Source organism: Diadema antillarum, unplaced genomic scaffold (genome assembly GCF_040938485.1).
Source record: "Diadema antillarum isolate AM-2024a unplaced genomic scaffold, OU_Dant_1.0 scf00000003, whole genome shotgun sequence".
Lineage (NCBI taxonomy): Eukaryota > Metazoa > Echinodermata > Echinoidea > Diadematoida > Diadematidae > Diadema > Diadema antillarum.
Genome location: NW_027270892.1, coordinates 531,235 through 555,717, shown reverse-complemented (window position 1 = coordinate 555,717; position 24,483 = coordinate 531,235). Strand labels below are relative to the sequence as shown.

The window sequence follows — 24,483 nt, the reverse complement described above, 5'->3', positions numbered from 1 at the left end:
ATTCTACACAGAAAGTAGCTCGTCTGCTGTCAGCCATGACAAGATATAATTGTGACAGCAACACCCAAGCCTTTTGATAGTTCTCACTTCCTTTTATGATATCAAAATCATGAAAGAGAAATTTGTCCCTGTTTTTAAAATCAGACTGGTAAAGGATTACAAAACAAAGTCTGCCTGCTTAAAGCCAAAACATAGTTCTGGTACGCCTGCAAAAGTTGTCAAATTTCGCTCCTAAATGTGCACGTATGCCTAAGAAATGTGTGGAATAACACTGTAATAACAAGATATTCGATGGGTAACAACGAAAATGCGAAATATTAACCAAAAAGGTTCGCCGGAGTCGCAGTCTCAGAACTTACCCAATCGGGGTCCGGCTAAACTCGGACTCGGGGACAACTCGGCCTTGCTTTGACGGCGGGGCCGAGTTGTCCCTCTGGATTGTACAGTGTTGTACTATGGGAGAGGCCTGTAGTGCTTCGCGTTCTGGCTAGATGCAATTATGGTCCGAGTTGACACAACGCGCGCATCAAAGAACCTCTTTGGCACGCATGCAAAATTAATGTGCGCCTATCAAGCACCTATGTACAGAACATGGCGATCACGAACTGCGTGTAAATTGTCTGAAATAGGGCCGAGTTTTCCCTGAGACCGTGTTAGTCTGGATCCTTCTGGAATAAAAGTTGGTATACCGACTTCTTTTTTTTTTCGAAATACTCCAAAACAACTCATCATCCTGGCAAATCGCGTCAGCCAGGTAAGTTTCTTGGTAGACTCTTTCGATATATTGCAAGCAAATATGAAATGGTGCCAGACAGATTCTCAAACCCTTACCAAAACTATGTTTTCACTTTAACCCCCTTAATGGACAAAAAGAATGTTTGACCATACCATGAAGATTGCAGAAAGCGTGATTTTGTCCTTGATGGGCAAATTTTAATCTGTCTAAACTGGACAAACTGTCAGTCTGGGTATTACAACTAATCAGTATCACAATGTTTTCTTTGATGCAGAGACAAACACTTGCCATATGGTTGATCAATTTGATTATAACATCATCACATCCGAGCAGACAAGATGTCATACAAGTTGCAACAATTCTAGGTAAACACACACACATACATACTGTAAAATAAATAAACGCCTTTAAAAAAAATTGTTCTTTTCTTTAATCTCAGATTGTTGGGAGCTAATAGTAGGACACAATAATACGTACTGGCTGTCTCTACTATGTTCCTTCTCATTTTCTGCTTTCTATGAATTGCTGAAGGGTGTCATCAAGATTTAATTTGGTCTCATATCAATCAAATATAAAAACAGCAGCTCTCTGCATCCTGCATAAACACAAACCCAGAAACTCATCAATTCATCAACTGAGACAATCATTATATTACAAAACCAAAATAATAGCCAGAGGAAAGAAGGTGGAATAATTGCTTGACAAACAGACAGACAAACAAACAAAGAAACAGACATTGAATATCATTCTCTGTATCATATAATTCATGCTCATGGGAGGGAAGTGAATTAAATGCAAGCCACAAGGTACATGTACCTGCTTTGCTTGAAGTCTCCGTTTCTGCAACTCCCTCGCCATCTGCCATCTTGCTGGCAGAGAAGGCTCATCACAGGGGGTGTGTCCAGGCTGATGGTCAGCTTGTGATTGGTCAGCTGATTTCACATCGTTGAAGGGCTTTGCAAAAGGTCCCCAATTTGACAGGCTGCGTGAGCCAAACCTGAAAAGAGAGGAAGAGGGAGAGAGAAAGAATGCTTTAATAGAGACACTCTGCAAGTGCGACCACAGCGGCGTAACAAATAGGACATGTTAAAAATGACCCATGGGTATGACAAAGTTTCTGTCAGTATTTGTTTGTCATGCAATTTCACCTGCAATGTATATTATGTTTACTCTTTAGCAGTGTACAATGTATGTAACATAACCAACCAAAAGTATTTTCATTTTGGTAGATATGACACCTATACAAAATAGAATTACAAGAAATGTGAACTGAAACCAAATGAAGCAAATAAGCAGACACATATAAAGAAAGGGATATCTTCACGATTAAACTAGTTGTAGCACCAGTAGTTGCCAAGTTGCAAGACAGCGTACACGGACAAATTTCTGTATTTCCATATAGTTCAAGGCAAAAGCAAAAATTCTGTACTGAGCAATGTCAATGAAAACAAATTAAGTATCCTCAAAATAGCATTATATATGACACAACTTGACCTTTTGCAGTGTGAGATATCACTCCCTGGTGGGAATGTTCATTGGAATGGGACTTAGCGAGTTAATGTACTGTATGTTCCCTCAAAATATCACAACCGGAACCTCCGCAACGATAACTTTAAAAATAATGAATCAATCCAAATACAATTTCAGGGTATGAAACTATAATTTTTTTGCCCATATTTTTTTTTACAGAAAACCCCATCCGATTTGCTTCAGTGGTCAAAGAGAAATGAGGATCTTTGTAGAGCATGTCAGGAATCCCTTCCTTCCAAGTTCTGTCCATTGTGTTCACACATTAATATGCAGTTTCAAGAGCATCCAAGTGCTAAACTTGGAAAAAAATGACTCATAATAGGCCTTACTTTACAATGATCCACATTTCTCTTTGACCACTCAACCAAATTGAATGGGGTTTTCTGTAAAATACAGGTAAGATGTTATAATTTTAGACCCTGAAATAGCAGTCAGACAGTCTAATCAAATTGAAAGTTGCCAATGCAGAAATCCGATGGTAATTTTTTTTTGGGACATACTATAATTAAAGTCATGGTTTGTAGGTTGTACTGGTCACGCTAGCACCCTAGTCTTATTGTTACAGGTCTTGCTACAATCCTCACCCTGTAGTCGTGCCTTCAGGCCTGGCTGGTGGACTAGTGTGCAAGGACCTCAGCTGGTTGGTCCGATCACTCAGGACGGCTTCATTTAGGAATGCCAGGAGCCACAAATGAAAGGGAAATGGACAAACAGATTGATAGAAAATTCAGCACAGAGATACACGACTGACACTTATATTTTGAAGGATACAAATGCACATACAAAACGGGAGCAAATAGCAAACATATACATGAAAACTGATTAAATCTTGCAACTAAACTAAATCAAGTAAAAGCTTTGCGAAAGAGATTAAAGTCATTGTGCATTTGTTTCCATATGAATATGTTTATGATCACTAGCACAATACCTTTGATTTTTTTCAATACCTCTGGTCTACAATCCATGCACACCTTACATGAGTGATTAAAAAATGACATTAAAGATATACACCAAACACTCACTAAATATTATGGCGGTTTCATGAGTATGAAGCAATTAGCACAATGAAGCACTTTTTAAGCAAAATTTTGCACTCTCTCTTCTCTTTCACTCTCAGGAAGTGATCAAGGATTGTCACATTGACAAAACTCTAAAACAATGCATTACATGACATATGCTCACACAGGCAAAGTACTGAATTGACTTCTAAACCTCACAATAAGCTAGCCGAGCAATGACAGCTTAGTTGTGAACAGGGGAAAGGGCATAAAAAGGGCACTGGAAAATAGAGAGAGATGTTCACACTACAATTGTACCTGACGGGTTGCTGTGTCTAGGTGAGATGTGTCTGTCTGCCACGGGTTGTCTCTTGTTCAGTCTTCTTGGTGCTGTCGGATTACGTGGAATATTCACATTCATTAACCAGTTGAAGACGGACTGATTTTTTGCACTATCCACTTGCCCAGGTATACTTGGGAAAAGTCTTCAACGGGTTACAGTACAGATATTAAAAAAAATTAACAGAGCACGTAAGGTGGCAAATACTGCACACAATGTATACACACACACACACTGAGGGGAGTTTTCTGCTAGTAACTGCTAATCTGGTGATTGTTGTTTAACGAACAAGGACATTCCCCATTTTGCATTTCATTGAGTACACAGTCATTGGACAATGCAAAACATTTCACTCAATTACACTGTGCCACAAGACAACTTTTACAAGCAGAACTTTATAATTCTACATCAATTTGTGATTTTGACCCTTCAGCCCCAAGTTAATGTCATCTTTGCATTGTGTTTGTATTCCCGCTTTAAACTGGCAATCAACTTGCCAACATTATTCTCAAGCTATTGTGGTTAAAAGATATAATGTTAAGACTCGGGGAAACAATTTTACCATCATGCGTTCAAATTAAGTCAGCACAAATCAGATATGTGCAGTATACAAAACCCCTTTTTACTGCTATTCAAGCACTTTGTGAAATAATACCTCTATGAAGCTATACAATTCATATGTTGTGAGTTTGAATTTATTCTTTTTTTTTTAAAGAGAGAACATGTCTTTGCTTACACAACTAAACATTATTTCCTTTGAACTTGATGACCCAAATATCATTCCTCTTTTATCCTCTAGCAGTAAAAAACATCACACTAGCACTGGAAAAATATCAGTACTCGATGCGTTGGACAAGTATTTTCAATCTACTCTGACCAAGAAATGAAGTCAGTTGCAAGTACTAAGTGCATTTGTCTCATTATACTCACGTTTGTAGGGCTTCTGGCCTGTTGCTAACTTGCGTTGCTGATTGTTCTGCCTCCTCTCCAACTCAGACGACCTTGAGAAGACATTTGGTGCGTCTTGCTCTGCTGGCCCACTTTGACCTGTTCCTCTGGACACACGATCAGGAAACTCTTTCTCATCCGATGCTGTGCCTTCTCTGTGTCTGTCTGATTGTTCACTTCCTGCTTTGTCTCTGTCTACTGCACATTTGCTGGATGTCTTCTTGGATTCACGCTGCTTGGTCTCATGTTCGGAATTACTTCTACGATTTCCTTCATCTTCTCCTATTTTGGAAGCTTCACTCAAAAACTTTTGCTTGGCGAGAAGCAAGGCCTCATCAGAGATATGGACCTTCTTCCCTCTTCCAGTTTGAAAACCTCCCACATCTCTGGGACCTGCAGATGAGCAACCTAAAGTTTCTTCTACTGGCATTGTGGGAATGCATATTGCCGGATCCACAGATAAATCACCTGCTTGTTTCACTCTTGTTGGATTCATCATGCCCTTTAGGTCTTCTTGTTTTCTCTCAGCTCTGGTAGGCAGCTTTAATGCTGCTTGAACATCAACCGGCTTGACTGCAACCACACCAGAGGAGTCTGCTACAATTGATGGATGCTCCCTTCCTTCACTTTCATCAGAAAACATCTGTTTCACCTTCAGTAAGGCAGATGCAGATACTTCAATCTTCTTGCCCCCACCAGTCTGAAATCCCACTGTTACCCCGTGACAATCTCTTGACTTCAGGTCTGTAGTTGGTTGGGTATCCTTGACTGTCAATGGATAATTCACATCATGTTCATCACAGAGTATCTGCCTGGCCTTTTGTAGAGATGATGCAGATACCTGGATCTGTTTGCCTCCTCCTGTTTGAAAACCAGCTATCTCCCCTGGTCTGCTCTGTGATTTCATATGGGTGGTTTGTTGTGTGTTCTCATGAGTTGAGGGATAGTCTCTGTCCCACTCATCAGAGAGTATTTCCTTGGCCTTTTGCAAAGATGATGCAGACACTTGAATCCTTTTGCCTCCTCCCGTTTGAAATCCAACAATCTCTCCTGATCTACCACGTGATTTCATATGGGTGTTTTCTGGTGTACCTCTACCATGTGACTGTTCATCGTTATTGTCATCATTTTCCGACAGCAACTTTCTTGCCTTCTGTAAAGATGATGCAGACACTTCAACCTTTTTGCCTCTACCAGTCTGAAAACCTACAGTTTCCCTGTAAGCACTCATTGAATTAATTTGTGCAGATTGTTGGATAGTTTTGACTTCTGGAGGGTGATCTGTACCACATTCTTCAGAGAGTATCTGCTTGGCCTTCTGCAGAGCTGCAGCAGACACATGGATCTCCCTACCCCTTGCAGTTTGAAAACCCACTGTCCCTTCGGAAACATTTACTGACTCAATTTGATCAGACTGCTTGACATCCTGATAATCTTTGTCGCATTCTTCAGAGAGCATCTGCCTTGCTTTTTGTAGTGATGACGCAGACACCTGAATGTGTTTGCCTCTTCCTGTTTGAAAACCAGCTGTTCCTGAACTGTCATTTGATTTGATGAGATTAGTTTGTTGGATATTTGTACCTTGCAATGGATCATTCCCAAGCTCTTCAGACAGCAGTTGTCTGGCCTTTTGCAAAGATGATGGACATATTTGAATCTTCTTGCCTCTTCCAGTCTGAAAACCTATTGTTTCCCCAGGTACTCTGCTTGAATCTGCACAATCAGATTGTTCGCTATTCCCATCTTTTAATGGATAATCTTCGTCACGTTCTACACACAGCATTTGCTTGGCCATTTGCAAAGACGATGATGACACATGAATCCTTTTACCCCTCCCTGTCTGGAAACCTACAGTTTCTCCTAGAACCGTTGTTGAATCCACTTCAGCAGATTGTTGGATGTTTTGAAGTTGCGATGGATAATCTTTGTCATGTTCATCAGAGAGCATCACATTGGCCTTCTGCAAAGATGATGAGGACACTTGAATCTTCCTTCCCCTACCCGTCTGAGAACCTACTGTCTCTCCACGAACCCCTGTTGACTCCTCATGAGGTGCGTGATGCATGTTCCCAACTCGTGATGGATCCTCTCCATCGTCGCATTCAGAGAGCAGTTGTTTTGCCTCTTGTAATGATGAGGCAGACGCTTGAATCATCTGGCCCCTACCAGTCTGAAAACCTACTGTTTTTCCTGCAAGACTGACTGCTTCTACATTGCTTGGTGGTTGAATATTGTTGCTACTAGATCCAGATGGTTCAGCATCAGATGGAGCATCAGGAGTGACTGACGAATCACCCATCTTGTCACGATCATCAGACAGTAAGTTTCTGGCTTCAGCACTAGTGTGAAATCCCACAGTGTCTCTTGGGACACCATCAAGCTTTGCATCTGAAATCACTGGACCATTTTTGGTGGGTGATCCACTTGACAGATAATCCAATTCATTGTCTACAGAGATCAACTTCCTGGCCTTCTGAAGGGCATCCTCTGAAATTGTGATTTTGCTCCCTCCAGCTGTCTGGAAATCAATATTTTGCTCAATGGATTCTGCATCATCACCATCATTTATGAGGGATCTTGCCTTCTGCAATGATGCCTCTGAGATTTTGATGGCTCTTCCGGAAGCAGTTTGAAAGCCAATAATTCCTGATGCAGGTTTTACTGCAGATGTATTGTCAGCCACAGAATCTATCTCATTTGAAGTAGTCTTCATGTTACCAATTGATTGTTCTGGTGTCACAAGCGTGGATTTGGAAGTTCCTCCCTTTGTCTGAGAACTAGCATGACTGGAACACCCATCTCCTGTTTCTTCACTACCATCATGGATCCAGTTAGAAGCTATCATGACACAATCTAATGGTTTGTCAGTGCTAGAGGTACATATGGTATCAACATACCTATTTTCCTGAATGCTAGAGATGCTGCAGCCTGGTGCATTACCTACATCATTCCCTTGTGCTGTTTGACAAGAAACATGGCTTGGAATCAACAGATCATTATGGCTGGCTTCTTCACTATGGCAGTTTTGATTCACAGATTTGTAGATGGATTCCACTTCATCAGCTGGAAGCTTGACTTTCTGCACAGACACTTTTGCACCCTCAGCACCTTTTCTCATCACTGTTTGAATGCCAACATTTCCAGAAAGCTGTTGAGAGACATTGCCAGTTGACTGTTGAACTCGAATCCCTTCTTTTCCATCCTCCTCCTCAAAGAGGTGTTTCACTTTCTGAATGGATGAGCCTGATATGTGTATTCTTTTACCACCAGCTGTCTGAAACTGAGGAAAAGGGAGACCATTGAATTCTGCAATTGAATCTGACTCCTTAGATATTCCAGATGAGCCCTCATTAGTGCAGTCCAATAGTGCAACTTTGCCATCAGTAGCCCTGAAGTTGGTAGAGCCCTTCAACAGCAAACATGTTTTTAGTGGTGCTGTTCTATCAATGTCTTGGAGATCATGAATATCATGGCCACCTTGTTCGGCCAGTATGGGTGTGGAAGGATCATTTCCGTCTTGCCAAAATGCCAGAAGTGATTCACTACCCTCATTGCTCTGAGGTGAGGAAGTGGGGACACCAATGGCATTCTTTCCTTTCACTTGACATCCTGAGACACTTTGTATTTTCCTCAAGGATTGGCATGATGCATCTGCAAACTCTGTATCACAGTTGCCATCAAATGTTCTATCATCACTAAGCAAAGTTCTTGCTTCTTGAAGTGCAGCATCAGATATGATAATTTTGCTTCCAGAAGCTGTTTGAAATCCACAGTGTGGGGGAGGAGTATCTGAAATGCTGAGAGAGTTCACCTGAGATTGACCATGGGTTGGTACATTGGTGGCTTCAATGTCGCTTCTGTCACCTCTTTCTTCTGCACAGCCTTGTCCTCTGGTATTGCAAGGTGATGATACACAATCTTTGGCAGCTGCCTGAATTGGCACTGATTTTAACAGTTTTTGGGGAGGCAAAATTTGAATTTCATTCCCATTGTTTAACTGCTTCCCTGTTTCTACAGCTGCCTGAGAATTTTCTACACAGATTCCATCTTCTGTCTGAAATCCAACTGGTATTTTTGCCGATGTATACTCCATTTCCTGTCTTTGATGAGGTAGGATTAAAATGTTGTCATTGTTCATGTGATAACTCAATGATTCTTCTTTTTCTATCGCTGCAGCAAGGATCTTGCTCTGCTGTACAGGGGTGTTGGAGTGTTCCTGTCCCTCTGGCATAATTTGAGTGCTGCAATCTGCAAGCGCGGAAGAAGTTCCTTCAGCTGGTCTACCATTTGTGTGTTGATAACCATGAATGTGGATATCTCCTGGTTCCACTGATGTGAAACTCTCATCAGGCAGTTCTCTTATGGTACCAAGGGATATATCTGCCATAGGTCTACCAAACATGTTTTGGCCTGGAGATTCTACTTTAGCACTGCTTGTTTTCCATTGATTCTCATTGTCCTCCTCCTGAGAGGCATCCTTGGACTTTTTATCCAGAAGCAAATGCTGCTTGGACATTGCATGAATGCCTGACACTTCTGATGACTGCATGGCAGTCCCATCCAAGTTGCCTTCCTTCTCAGCACTGCTCACAGAATTACTCTGTGCTACAATGTCTTTGCCTGAACCTTCACAAGCAATTGATTTTCTGAGCATCTCGGCATGCTGGCTGTCTTGAATATTTCCTTGTTTCCTGAATAAACTGCTAGAAAGAGTATCACCTTGTTTCCTCACCGGAGAGTAGTGGCCAAGTTGATGCTCTCTGCTGTGAGTGGCCAGCAGTATGGATGAAACATCCAGCTGAGAAAATCCAGCATCCTCTTCCTGCATGAAGTTATAAACAAGCTCCATTTCCTCCGCTGCCTTGATTTCTTGTTCAGTCTGAGTTGATGACAGGCAATCATCCATGGATATGTCTTGGTTCTCACCAGCACCTTGCTTACAGTCACCTTCATGAACCCTACCCTGCTCATCAGGAAGTAGGTTGTTGCTATTTCTGAAGATTTGCTTCTCCTGCATGAAATATTCATGTGAGATGTTTGTACTTGTCTTAGCAACATGCGACATGGTCTCTCTATCCTGCTTACGGCCCTCTGCAGCTTCTTTTGAATTACTAGAGCAAGCTTTGGCCTCTGATCCAACTGGGAGTGATGTCATTGGTGGTTTGAAGGGGCGAAATCCTTTTGGTCGCTTGTTGTAGTCCTTCCTCTCTTTCACTGTGCCCTCTTTGTCTCTTCCACGCCATCCTTCCAGACAGAAATCCTCTTTTGCTTGAATACCACCTGCATCACCTGTCCTGCCATCTTTCAGTCTTGTCCCAGATGGTGCCTGAGATATCAAAGGAGGTGGTCTTTCCAATTCACTAATCTCACTCATGAATTTCTCTGCTTTGGCTAATGCAGCTGCTGAAACACTGATGGTTTTACCACTGGCTGAGGAAAACCCAACATCTTTGGGCACAGTTTCAAGTGGCATGACATTCTCTTCCTGTGCTAACTCACCAATTAGCTGCTGTGCCCTGGACATAGCAGCATCTGATATCACTATAGATTTTCCACTTGCACTTTGAAATCCGCAACAAGCATCTCCCCCTGGGCCCATAAGCAGATAATCCTCTGGTGTTGGTAATCTTTTAACTTCTGTTAAAGTTTCTGGAGCCTTTGTATGTGCTTCTGGAGATGCAAGAGGAGGTTTTCTAATGGTATTTGGGGAATTATCCAGTTTATTGGATTGTACATCACATACTGTAGGACCTGCTCTGCAAGGAAGGTCGACCTCCTCTGCCCCTACCTTGGGATGGGCAGACCCAACCTCCACTGACACTGGTTCTACCAGATCCATGCATACAGAGACATCTCCTTGTTCTTCTTCCAGCTCTATTGACTTGGATTCATCAATGGGATGGGAGTTGTGCTTCACCTCTGCTGACTTCCCCTCTTCATCCAGTCTGAGTCTCTTTGGAGAGGGCAAACTGTGGTAGATCTGCCTGCCTCTTGAGAGCATCCTGCAGTGTGGTGGGGCACTTAGCACACTAGGCCGACTGGATGTAGGAGTGGTACTCTGAGACTTAGTCCGATGGCAAGGAGTGGTCATTGGCTGAGAGGATGCATTTTTTCCAGAAGTCTTGCAGAAAGTTGAGAATGTAGTGAAAGCTGAAATAAGAGCATGGGGAAAATGATATTGGCTTTAAGTGACAAGGTGTTATGACTTTTCCTCTTTTGACTTTTGACAGAGAGTACAAGAGGACTGCTGAAAATTAAAGATGTCATACAACTGACATTAGTTTGACATATTTGTGAAACTGCAGGTACCAAAAACATTGTCTCCCATAACATATATATGCATTCTACATATTTTTCGAAATGGGAAATTGCTAACTCTCCTCTTGAAAATATCTTAAAGATAATTCTTCTTTCTCATTCCGTCAATGATGTTCTTGATCACGAATTCAACCAGTCATCAAATTGCTTGTGAAATACTATACTCACAAAATATATGGTGTATACAGTATACTCAAAGAAGTTTGCACTATTCTTATGCTGCAGTCATCTGGATAATAGCAGCACAAGAATAAAGCAGACAACTTTATTTCACATACTGTAAAAGTGGAAATTTTTGCGGTGTTGAAATTTTCGCGCATTTCGCGCAACCAGAAACTAGCGCGAAAATAAAAGCACGCGAATATTTTTGCTTGCCATACGTTCCTGTGCTTAAGGTCTTGATTCCGCGGAAGTAAAACCACACGAAACTCTTCTGACCCGGCCAAGCGCGAAAAATTAGTTGCGCGAAAATATCCACTTTTACAGTACATGTATATTCATGTTCTTTTATCAAATGATTTTGCACTTATATTATCTGCATCCACAAACAGACTCCCTCCCTCCAGTTCAGTAATCAGCACATTTTCATCCAGAAGTAGATTGAAAATGTGTATGTCACCTCAACAACAAAAACAACAAAAATAATGTAATAAAGTAAAATAGAATAGATACAACAAATTAAAAAAAAAATAATCACAGAGTTTGCACAGCAAATCCACTACACATTAAAAACCCACCATAAAACACATCTTTAAAATGACAGAGCTTCCACTTACATGCTCTGGATCGGTGTGGCTTTCTCATGGGACTTTCTCTGGCTGAGGAGGCATTTATGGCTGCATCCACTTTTGCACTCCCATCTCTTTCCTTCTTTTTCTCCTCTTCATCCTCTTCCACATAAACAGCATGTGTCATCCACTGCGGAGTGCTGTTCAGTGATTTCGTGCCACTGCTCTCTTTGTATGCTGAAGCTGAATACCGAAATCTGGATTTCACACCTTTTTGACTCTGAATTCTATCCCTAGATGGCACTATTGCTGATGAAACAGTACACAGAGAGTTGGGTAGGTTCTGGGCACCAAGAGACAGAGAAGCTGGTTGTTTTGTGAGGTCTACATGGTTTTCTGATCTATAATCAGGATGTGATTCATCACTCATCTCTGTTACAAGACCGAAGGAATCTGATCTTCCAGTTGTAGGGACTTTGCTGTCAGTTGCTTGTCCATGTGATGACAGACCTGATGACTGGCTAGGCATCTGGTATGTACTGACTCTATGAAAAACCTCTATAAGATTCCTCTCTGGACCAAGACTCTGCAAGGCAGCTCTCATGTGTGTTTGTTCTGCAGAAGCTCTGTCGGTCACCCTGCACAACGCCTCGGCAAAGTTTGGCGAGATTGGTGACAACAGTTCAGCTTCTCCCATGGGTCGCTTCGCTGCACTGCGTACCTGCTCCTGACTAAACGTTGGAACACCTGAGCACACAACACAACAGGATATGGAGCTACTACCATGTGGACATCTGTCACCAGGATAAAGCACATCTTGGCTAACAAACACATCCCTGGGTTTGGTGGGAAACTCCCGTACTCCACAGTCAATTTCATCCTCGGGAAGTGGATTGATGTGCCCCTCTGCTTGAAGGTGATCAGCATTACCATTTGATCCTTCTGCAACTCTTCGATCAGGCAAAAGCTGTCCAACACTGGTGTCCCTGATGCCCAGTGCACAGACATCAGTCAGGCTCCTTGCCTTCCTACTTGGTGGTGTAGCCAACAAGAATGCCAGTGTCTCTCCTATTGCGGGTTTGTCTTCACCATGGACAGCATTCTGCGATCCTGGTGGTGTCACACCAGGTTCTGCTTTTCTCTGACAGGATCTCGATGAGTCAGTTTGAGGTAAAATGGAATACACATTGTGGTTATTATCCATTCCCTTCCTCCCGACATACTCTTGAGCCGTGGTGACATGCTTTTGGAAACATCCTCCTGATTCTGACTTTTCCAATACTTTGGAGACAGGTGTGAGGTGCTCAAGTTCTTTACTTGCGGCCATCTCTTTCAGTACATTCCTGCCATGTTTCGTTCTTTCTTCTGCAGGGCTAACCTCCATATAATTCATCTTCTTGTCTGAATTGATCATTGCAAATGCTTCCTGCCCCACATGAGCACCAGCACTGATTTTTGAAAGAGTAACTAAATCTTCTCTACCACGAGCTGTAACTTTGTCTAACGTTTCCATACTGCAATGGTTGTTATTGCTGTAACTTGTGTCATTTTCTTTAAATATTGCTGTCTTAACCTCTGCTGCACAACCACCGCCATTCTCAGCGATGATGTTAATCTTCTCTCCAGCTCTAGCTTGTGCAACTTCTGACTCCACAAGGCTTTCTGCTGAGTCTTCGGTCTCCATGGTGAAATCCTCCTGGCTCTCATCTGTGATGGACGGCAGTTTGACCACTGGTAGTGGTTGGGTTAAATTTTCTACTTCAATGTCATTTTCAACCCGAGGGCTTGCTTCCAGGAAAAGCACCTTGGCAACATCCTGTTCAAAAATGGAATATGAAATTGTGAAAGCTTTTAAAACAAAAAGTCCTTAACAACTTAAAATTTGATATGTAAGTTTGAATTAACTCTCAGGAAGACTTCCAAATGTGACATGGAAAGTAAATGGAAAAAACACAGCATTGCAATTATTTCTTGTCAGCCAATTTTTCATGTCTGCTGGGTTATTGAAATACAGATTCATGCTTGATATTCAACTTTGAACTCTTAATTAAGCTGCTATGCATTACAGCTGTAAAATTCAGGGCTAAACAACACTCACACATCAATTTTAAGGAGATTCCATAGAGCTACCAGTGAGATACCTTGATATGTTTCAATAATCGTAATAGGTAATAATTCCCAATTAAGAGAGGCTTTCTGTGAGCTCAAAATGAGATCAGTCTGTAGACTCACATGTGACTTCCAATACTCCTCTTCTGCTGCCTTCCTGGTTGAGCTGGTTGCCATCTTTGAGCCTCTCGAAGAAATGGGAGGTGTAGCCAGGGAGCTTGTCCATGACAGATTACAGTCGTCAGACTCAATACCTAGGCTTCTGGACAGACGCTTGGGCGTCGGCTTCAGTTTAGGAGCACAGTGGATACAAGATTAAACATACAAAAAACAAAGTCAAATGCTACCCACTAAAATAAATCAAGTGATAGAGAACAGACACATGCAGAAAAGACATATTTTCAAATTGTATTTCTATGTCTTTGCTAGTATGACATACGCTCCTCTGCTAGGTAAGCAATAGTAACAATAGTTTCTATTCTCTTACATTGCATTTCCTTCAATGTGGCAAGTTGACTGCAAATCTGACTGTTTTTATAGAATTTCCAATTGATGTATGGGTATAAAATAATCATGAAGGATTAAAGGTCCTGTTTACCTTTGGGAGCAGTTATTTAAAAAATGTTCAAGATATCACATTTGATGCAGATGTGTAGGTCAGTTACATCACAAAACATCCTGCCATATTAAGAATTTTTCAATAAAACCTAAGATATAAGGAGATATCACTATTTTTCTCAATAAACCATAACTGTCGACGGTTTAGTCTGGAAACATTTTTATTATAACCATTGTTCACATTTTGTATATTTAACAATACTTTAAATTGATTATACTAATTCATATTCTTACATTGGTTGCTTCTATCCCTAACTGACATTTTAGAACTATTTTGAAGCACTAATGCTGGGCTTTTATTTCATCTGCGAATGGTAAATTATGCCTTTAAGTTGCAGTAAATATTGCAGGGCATTTCCACGGTAACTCACGTTACATTTTGAACTCAAAATTAGGTCGTTGAGATCAATATCCTTAAAACCTAATTAGTGATATGAGTTACTATATGTGAATGAGTATCATGCACCTCCATCCTACCTCACAGCAACATTACATCCACAGACTCTTATGAGAACTATGAGAAAAAACACTACAAATGTCGGTAACTCACGTTACATAATTTGGACATGCAAAAATTTGACATGTCTTATATTCAAAAGTTTCCTCAAACAAGAAACAGAGAGACTTTAAAGTCTATTATGTCAAAGTCATGGACTAACAACATACATCACCGAGTATGGTAAAAATTCAAATTGTCTTACATTCTCCAGGTATCGTCATGTGAAGCGGTAACTCACGTTACGGTAACTCACGTTACAGTTTGTCCACATGATCACAAGACAATTTTTTGTCTTAATAATCCAAAGAAAACTTAACAAGACAACTTTTTTTCACAAACAAACTCCATGAATAAAGAATCTAAATTGATTTAAACATTGATCTGACAGTAATTAATCCCATTTAATCCATGAGATTACCAAAAGGCAGGAAACTTTACATTTAGAATACCAACTTGAAGATAAATTTCATTTTTAATTGAGTCATTTTCCAAGCTTTCATTTGTACTGAGACAAAAATTGTATTCAACAAAATGATATGAAACAGAGTCTATTTCATTAAATTACACTCTTTTCCAGTTAACAAATGCATCAGAAATTGAGGATTTAATTGAGAATTTGATTTGTTTTTTTTTTATTTTACTAGATTTAAATGGATTTTCAGGCTATCTAGATAAAACAAGTCGTCCACAAACTATTCCATTTAATACACTGAGTCACGAGACTAGAGACCTGTACATGTAGTCTGTGGAGAGTTTAAAAGTTCAGAAATGAATATTTCAATAAATCTTTTAACTTTTAAACAATGCAATTTATATTCCAATTATTTGATAATTGTTTGAATTACTCAATAATCAATTGTTTGTATGTTTGATTTGTTTACAAATTCTTATACTAAACTGGTACAGAAATTAGACTTGAATTACAGAAACTGCAGATAAATTTTAGTTATCTGCTACCAGTAAATAATGATCAGTTTAATAAAACATGTTCATAAATGTTTAAGCCTTAAAAAACAATGGCTTTGGTCTATGAAATGTCAAGTAGCCATTATTTAAATTGTACATACATGTAAAAAGTATACCAGTATTTTCTAGAGTAATCAAGCAGACTGAAGCAGTAAGTCCCAATGAAAAACATGAATAGTAAATATTTTGTGATCAGGAGGCTAACTATTAATATCGCAAAATGTTGATAGTTTGCTTTAAGGTACATGACTGTCCAGCTCTTAAAGAAAATGTCTGATAATGAGGTTCACATTCAACAAGTTTTTGGTAATAGATCAGCATGTAATGTAAATTATAGTAAACATGGAAAAGTTTCATTGTAGGATTTTGCAACAATATAGCTAAAACCTCAGAGTAGAATAGTATAAAACACATAAGCGTGTCAAATTCACAATGTTCAGTTCTCAAAAATCTCAGAAAAAACAGCAGGAAGCGAGCTCCAATCTTAAAATTCTGTTCACATGTAAATGTTTCAGCCTCATAAACAATGACTTTGGTCTATACAGGTAGGTATAAACTATGAAATGTCAAATAAAAATCACTTGAATTACAGAAACAAGAACTTTTCAAGAGTAATCATGCAGTGATTATCCCAATCAGGAGGCTATTAATAGTTATCACAAAATTTTGATAATTTGCTGGAACAAGGTCCATGCAGCTTAAGAGGAAATGTCTTTTAACAACTTTCGTAACAGATCAGTATACATGCACTGTAATATTAAATAGTAAATTTGGAACCTGTTGAAGCACATGTGATGAACATGTGTAATTAATACTTTGTACATGTAGACCAGTTGGTTTGGTGATAGAGAGAGACCAAGAGAATAACAATCTACTGGAAATAGAATCTTAGTACAAGAGTTCAGTAATCATGTACTCATTGGTTACTTACAATCACAACCTTCATATCATTTCTTGGTATTAAAGAAAAATCATGTCGGTAACTCACGTTACATTGTGGTAACTCACGGTACATGGTAACTCATGTTACAATTTTAAGACCTCTGTTATGAGAATTTGAAGCAAAGACTGTAAGTCCCATCATATTTCTTGGATGTGTGCTGCATAGTTATTTGATAATCCAAAATACCATGTCTCAGTTGGGCATATTAAAATTGCTAGGTTAAAAAATTCATGTTTCGGTAACTCACGTTACAGCAGCTTCTTGAGCTATGTAAGAGCACGCTGGTGTCTGAAGTACATATCTTATATCGGGGTCTCCACTTTATTTACTGCTAGATTAATATATTTTTGATTTGTAAAACCAAACAAAGTTTGATTTGAGCCTCAAATATAAAAAATAATCACAAAGAGCAACAAAAATGCATTTTTAGGGATTTTTAGGTCAAAAAATGCTTTCTGGTTTCAAAAGGTATAAAAATGCACAAAAGGGAACTTTTCTTAAGGGTAAAGTTGGTTTCACACACTTCAAACTATGGCTAACAAAGTAAGATTATTAGTTGTCCTGAAATATGCGGGTAAAATTTTGGTGGTCATGTCGCACAACTCACGGAAATGCCCTGCAAATCTAAATGCCTATTGAGTGGTATTTGACTAGGAGGTAAGCCTTGAATGCATGGAAAACAACCCTCTTCCCTGCCCCCAAATAAGAAATGCAACATAAAGAGATAGAAGACTTACAATATGTTCTCCAAGGTGGAGAGGAGTACTGGATGCCCTCTTTTCTACTCCCTCAAAGGGACTGGAAGGTGTCTTGAAGAGGTGCTTGGTGAAGATTGGCACAGCTCTGTGACTGGTCGGGTTCCATGTTGTGAAGGGGCTGATTTGAAGACTCTGGAGCTGGTCCTGGGATTGCACTTGACCAGCCTCAACCTCCTCTTCAACCTCCTCCTCCTCCTCCTCCTCCTCCTCCTCCTCATTCTTTGATGGGCTTGAGGCGGGCTGGTGTGATGTGATGACTTGAGACTGTGGAGTTGTTTGAATGTTGCTGGGAACTGAAAGACAATCATTTTCACATGAAAAGATATTAAAAAAAAGATCTCCTCTGTTCATGGGATGCTCCACAGGCAAGAACAAAACACATTGGCATCATGAGTAACATCATTGGTGGATATGTATTTGCGATGTTCTTTTTATGCCAGATTTGGGGGAAAAAAACAACAAATGGCCAGTGGAGGGTGAACTTGAGGTACAAAAGAGATGACTCCTGCAGATTTCATTCATTTGTTTAGGGATAAAAGGATATTGTGCTATCAGTTGGATGGTGGTGAACGAAACAAAAATCCACACTTTACCAATGTTTTTATCTCTTTACTTTCAAAGTGCATTATGCTTTCAAGCTTTCAACACTTGGAAGTATAACTCATATTACAAGGTGAAAGCCTCATGCAATGAGTGTGCTTCATTCTTTAACCCCTTAATTGCCCTGACTCTTAGCCATAATTTACCATGCTTTTCATCAGCATGCAGTTAATTACTTCAAACTTAATTTACTTTACCTACATTGGTCTACCTACGCAGGCATAACACTGTATGCAATTATTAAATTTAAGGGTATCAGGTACTCTCAGATCACTGGCAATTACTTTCCAGACAACTGGCAAAAGCCTTCAAACAGAAATCCTAACCAGTGAACAAAGCACAGTAAGGTAATCCTAGTAATAACTTTAAAAATTACCTCACTGGTGTTTCTATTAATTCTAAACTTCTGTCTTGCTCCATCAAACACATTGCTTTGTGTTTTTTCTTTTCATTCATCAATATTCTAACACTTGAACAAAATTTATGACATTATCCAACATTTAACACTAGCATCGATAAAATCACTGTCAGGCCAGTAATTTTTCAGGAATTGGTAAACTTAAGTTACAGATCCAACATGACCAATGAAAAAAAAAATTGTCAGAGCCAGCAAAAAAAAAATGAATAATAAAAAAAAAAATGCTGTGTCAGTCAACCTGATGCAAGAATTTCATGAATTTGAAGGACCAGTTCAATTTATCTGCTGGTCTGACAGGCATAGGTCAGACCAGTGGAAAAAAAAAAATGTTTAGTGTGCAGCCCTGTGTTACCATACCTCTATGCATCCTACTGGGTTGAGTAAATGCTTGAGAACTACACGGTGACTGAGCATGCTCCTCATCCACCTTGTGTATCTGCCTAGCTGGAGGGGCATCAGGTGTAAAAAGACCTGGCGTGGAGTGGGCCTGGACTCTTCCATTCAAAAATAGGGGTGTCTTTGGGATACCCTGAGAGAATGAAAGAAGAGAAGGGAATCATAGTGAATGCATAATTTTCATCCCCTTCAGACAGTTGAATCAAAACCCCCTAAGAACATGAATCAAATGCTTCCATATCACAAGGACATCTCACAAGATCAGCTACCAGACGTTCAAAACATTGGGATTGAAGAGTTTTGCCCTGCAAAATGGAATAAGATGCACCCTTCCAAAGTTTCACCAGAGAGCAAAATACCATGTATTACTTCCTACAGGAACATATTTCTGTGGCTTTATCACTGAACTGTTTCAACTTTGTATAAAAGCTGGATAAAAAATAATGAAAAGAGTTGAACATTATTTTTAAGACCTACAAGAAATCAATCATATAATGTAAAATGTTCATAAACATTTTCCTTTTCAAATCTCTCACACATAACAAGCTAGAAGCATACATCATGAGAGAGCCAGGTACTTTGGCATGAACTCACTCCAGTGAAAGCTTCAGGTATTCCTTGCGATGGGAGTTCATCTTTCTCATCAACACTCCATCTCTGTTCACTGAACCAGTCAACATCTATGTCCCCAAGCTGACTCACAGCAAAGCTCCTTTCAAGCAAGGCTGTGAAATGCATCTGACTTTCATCTGGCCATTCTGCATGAAGGTGACAGAATAATATTCAGCATTAAATATAGAATTTACACACAAGTTGCCTCATTAGGGTTAATCAAGTACAGTCAAATGGTGAACCTGTTCTACTATCTTGTAGTGACCACCTGTCTATAACATCCACCTGCCCCCAGTGACCACATGAAAATAACCTGCAAAGGAAATATGCTATTAAAAACCTGTCTGTGCATAGTGGCTACCTGCCTAAAGTCACAAGTTACTATCAGAATTTGTTCCACTGGACAAGCAAAAAGTGTGCATAATGACTGCCTAGTAGTACACAGTGGTTGAGCTGTTACATCAAACAAACACCACTAAAACTTGTCTACAGCAAAGGCATCTGGTAATTGCTTGAAAGTGCAGGATGGTTTATAGTCAACACAAATGATTTCATTTGTGGTGAACATGTAAACATAATGGGACATTGATTATATCTATATCATGATGGCTACAGTACCCTACAAGACCACCTACTTTTTAATATATTAAAACCATATTTCATCTTTCTCTTGAGCCGCTGCTGTGGACAGGTTTGCCTTCATTGATTGGACTATTAAATCTCATTAAATGGTTTTTACATTACGTGCTTGTAAGGCTTTTTAACTTAAAAAAACAAACAAAAAACATTAAGTACTTTTCATTTTCCAGTTACCTAAAGATGAAAGGACCTCATAGTCATAATGTAATCTAATGCTGATATTGTGTCTATGGATTTTTATACTAGTTCATCAATGACCATCTCCTTCAGAGACTCCTACATGTAGCTATGCTAGGTTATTTTGGTAATGACAAATGCCTGTTCTACTGATAGTTACCCTACATTTCAAAATAAACGAGGACTTGCCATGTGATCACAAGGGTTCACTTATATCTATACAGTGCACTCCCGTTATAACGAACACGGTTATAACGAAATTCCGGTTATAACAAAGTAAAAATTTGGGCTGCAATGTCATCCACTCTATGTATTTCTACTGTTTATTTGTTCGGTTATAACGAAATTCCGATATAACGAAAGAAAACTGCCGGTCCCGAGGACTTCGTTATAACGGGAGTCCACTGTAATGAAAATCGACATGTTACCTACATGCTACATGTATCTCAAAGATGATGGTGACACGATGAGATAGAATTAACAATATAAAGGATCAATATTGAGCTGCTACTGTACCTTCTGAGCATGGAAGGGGCTGAAACTGCAGTTTACAGTGCCTTTGGCAACCGTGATGCACGGCTGATGCACCACATGTTCTTTGATCACCATCCATGATGAGTGTAGCCACCATCTCATGACTGGGCAGAAGCTCCTGGAAGAATCACATCTTACCTAGCCAGTTAAGGCTTGGTGTTAGATCCTGTTCTGGGAATCTGTTTGCAACCAAGATAAAGATTCGTACACGTCAAGTTTTGCTTTCAATCACTTTGGTCAAGATATGGAGGCTTGTTAATGAAGTGGTTAGAATACAGTTTACTATGAAGGGGAAAATAGTTGAAAACTCACACAGATCTCCTGTGTAAGAATTCCTCCTGCTACACCACCATAAGCTCCTGTTAACCCGTTGACGAGGACACGTAGACACTTGCCCGAGTATACTCAGGACTCGTCTTCAATGGGTTAAAAGATAACTTACTCATTTTGCCTCTGACGAAGATTCTGCTAGGATCGAAAGGTCATGCCCCTTTTGACTCCAACTTACTCTAGACTTAGAGGAACCTTTTCTAATAAAAGCCATTAAATGTACAAATAGCACATTGGTGAAAATGTGACAACACACAACAAATTTGACAGCTTACGACTGTCCCTTTGTCAGCATGCACAGATCCCTAAAGACCTTTTGACTTGAAATAAGCTTTCTTGTTTAGCCATGTGATATGACTTGTGTGTAGTACTGCCATTTGATTTATGAACACAAAGACATGATTTCTGTACAATTTGTGTGAAGGTAACTTGTAGAATGGTCTCATTTACACACAGTAGCCTCTTCAGTTGAAACACAACTCTTCCTGAGGGCCCTGTCATCACATCACCAAGGTATCTGTTTAAAACTAAATATTCAAATCTTACGGCATACAGGGTATCTTTCTTCTGAGGACCTAATAGCTATCATACTTTTTTTAATCATTGAAATACTTCCAAGTTCCATCACTTTGTACAGACTCTATTGTTTTTTCCAGCACTTGAAATCAAATTTGCATAGATCACTCGTAATCATCATTATGTACATGTTGGGCCCATCACAAGAAAGTTTTCTTTATTAGAGCTCAAACTGCTAAATACTTTACTAAAGTGTTGGTTTGTATGCAATTCATCAATTCATGTGCCCTCAAGCTGACTCCTCTCCCCCCCCCCCCCCAAAAAAAAAAAGAGAGGTGGTCCTTGGGCAACAATTTTAGGGAGTATGTGAACCTTGCTACAGCAAGTAGTGTTAATGCCCTGCCTCCCCCCCCCCCCCACATTTAATGCATGTTGAGTTGTATGAGCCCTATATGAATGATGTAGAAAAGCACCTGTCTCTATCTTGTGTCACGAACACATAAAGTGTACGCCACAAGTAGAACTACACTGTATTACTTCCAGGCTAGATATGCCAACTATCAGTATAACGGCCACAATGCTCAAGTATAGCTGCACCTATTTACCAAGAGACTGATGGGATACTCATCAACCCTTTAGCAACTACATTTATAATGGCCTATTGTTCCCTGGAAGGTACAGCAATTTTACTCTCATTCTTTCATTCTGATAGCTTGCTAAATTATGCAAAATAGATCACTGCATGTTTATTTTTGTCCAATTAACAAATACAGTGTGTAAGTTATGTTTATTTGAAAGCTTATTAAGACTTCATCAAGAGACTTGTGTGTCACAGAAATAATTGTAACACACTTTTGTTGACCTTTGACCTCTTTCAAATTACATAATCATATATCTTATATGAAAACAATAAAACTGATAAAGTATAAAAAAGCAGACCGAGGCAGTTTCAGGCAGTTCAGTTACAACTGGGTTAATAGGTGTAAGAAATGGCAGAAGTGGTGTAGACTAGATTCACTTCATGTACACTGTACAGATACAGTGTATCTACAAGGTTGTATATAGGTCTTAAATTTCTCTACCCTCTGAATACACTCCCCATCCCCATACATCCAAAGGGAAAATGTTAGGTATATGGAACAAATGCAATGGGCCTTTACCGGTATTCTTCAATTAAAGATAGCCCTTCCCTTTTGCATTCCTTCCCAAATAGCACAGAACATGATATATTCTACCAGAATGAAAAGACTATTGTAAATCTATAACAATTATGTGATATTAGAAGGTTGTTAGCTGTTAATATACAAATGATGCACAGGATAGAGTGCGTTAGTGGAGGCGTATAGTGCACTCGAGGGTATTTACAATTGTGAAACATGCACTACATTGTAAATACCCTCGAGTGAGCTACGCCTCCACTAACGCCACAAAATAATCCTGTGCATCATTTGTTTTATAAAATGGGTCGAAAATTCGAAAACTAAAAGCAATTTTCAGCGTTTTTCATGTACCTTTGTGGGTCAAGACGTCCGAAGATGTTCGTCCCAAACATTTACGCACGTTGCACTCGGAAATCCCGCACATACAGTATAAGTATGATGGGGGGTTGGGTTTCCGGACACTTACATGTAAGTTCCCGCATGAAAACTTACTTATTCTACAATGTATAGAATATGCACCCTTTACCTTAAAGACTTGATATAGACTCCTCATATAGGCCTACTAGACAACATACTCTGAAAACGGCGTGAGAATTAACCTGCTAAATCGTTGGATTTGCCCTTCAAAGTGACTCCATGTATGCGTCCGGTCCCACAACGCTTGGTCTACTGTACTGTACAAAGTGTACGTATATAAGAGTATACGTACGCCACACATGTTATGCACAAGGGAAGAAAGGCCTGCCAGCCGGCAGCCCGAACTAGAAGTTGTTTACAGGATTGACAGCGCGTACTGTATGTATGCATGCAATTCAAAGGAGCCGCCGCGCGCACAGACGATCGGCAATAGGATTTTACCACGGCGGATTTAACACGCAGTGCGATGGGACTAGAATAACCAAAGCACACGTGACTCATTTCAGCGCTTCCTATTGGCTACATTCTTGAACCCATTTCTATTGGCTTCATTCTTGAACCCATTTTATAATATACAAATGATGCACAGGATAGAGAGCGTTAGTGGAGATGTAGCGCACTCGAGGGTATTTACAAATGTGAAACATGTTACACTACATTGTAAATACCCGAAAACGCCACGAAATAATCCTGTGCATCATTTGTTTTATAAAATGGGTCGAAAACTAACAGCATTTTTCATGTACCTTTGTGGGTCAATACCAGTCAAAGAGTCAAGACGTCCGAAGATGTTCGTCCCAAACATTTACACACGTCGCACTCGGAAATCCCGCACATATAAGTACTGTACGTACGCCACACATGTTATGCACACAAGAAAGGCCGGCCGGAAGCCCGAACTAGAAGTTGTTTACAGGATGGACAGGGCGTATAGTAGCGCGCGACGCACTTGTAACAACTGATTAAGTGCGCACTGCTAGTGTAAACACCGAGACGTTAGGCCGCGCATGTTAGTGAGAAATTAATACACGCACACATGACTCATTTCAGCGCTTCCAATTGGCTACATTCTTGAACCCATTTTATAAAATTCAAATAATGCACCAAACGCTCACCGTAACGTATTCTGTGTACTACGCACAGCTGCATGTAATGTATGTGACTCCAGGTAGAGCCCCATACATCAATCCTCC

General features: G+C 39.9%; 1 protein-coding gene across 1 annotated transcript in view; it reads right to left on the bottom strand.

The window, feature by feature from the left end:
- LOC139733670 (uncharacterized) overlaps nt 1–19,465 on the bottom strand; it is a 42,153-nt gene extending 22,688 nt beyond the window's left edge. The window contains exons 1-11 of the mRNA XM_071644518.1: nt 19,442–19,465; nt 18,867–19,038; nt 17,471–17,784; nt 13,831–13,992; nt 11,647–13,414; nt 5,651–10,702; nt 5,340–5,602; nt 4,535–5,288; nt 3,583–3,654; nt 2,851–2,929; nt 1,553–1,733 (exon numbers count right to left, since the gene is read on the bottom strand). Coding sequence (XP_071500619.1) covers nt 1,553–1,733; nt 2,851–2,929; nt 3,583–3,654; nt 4,535–5,288; nt 5,340–5,602; nt 5,651–10,702; nt 11,647–13,414; nt 13,831–13,992; nt 17,471–17,784; nt 18,867–19,038; nt 19,442–19,465 — 8,841 coding nt within the window. The remainder of the gene's footprint in view (nt 1–1,552; nt 1,734–2,850; nt 2,930–3,582; nt 3,655–4,534; nt 5,289–5,339; nt 5,603–5,650; nt 10,703–11,646; nt 13,415–13,830; nt 13,993–17,470; nt 17,785–18,866; nt 19,039–19,441) is intronic.
- Between the last annotated feature and the right edge of the window lie 5,018 nt (nt 19,466–24,483).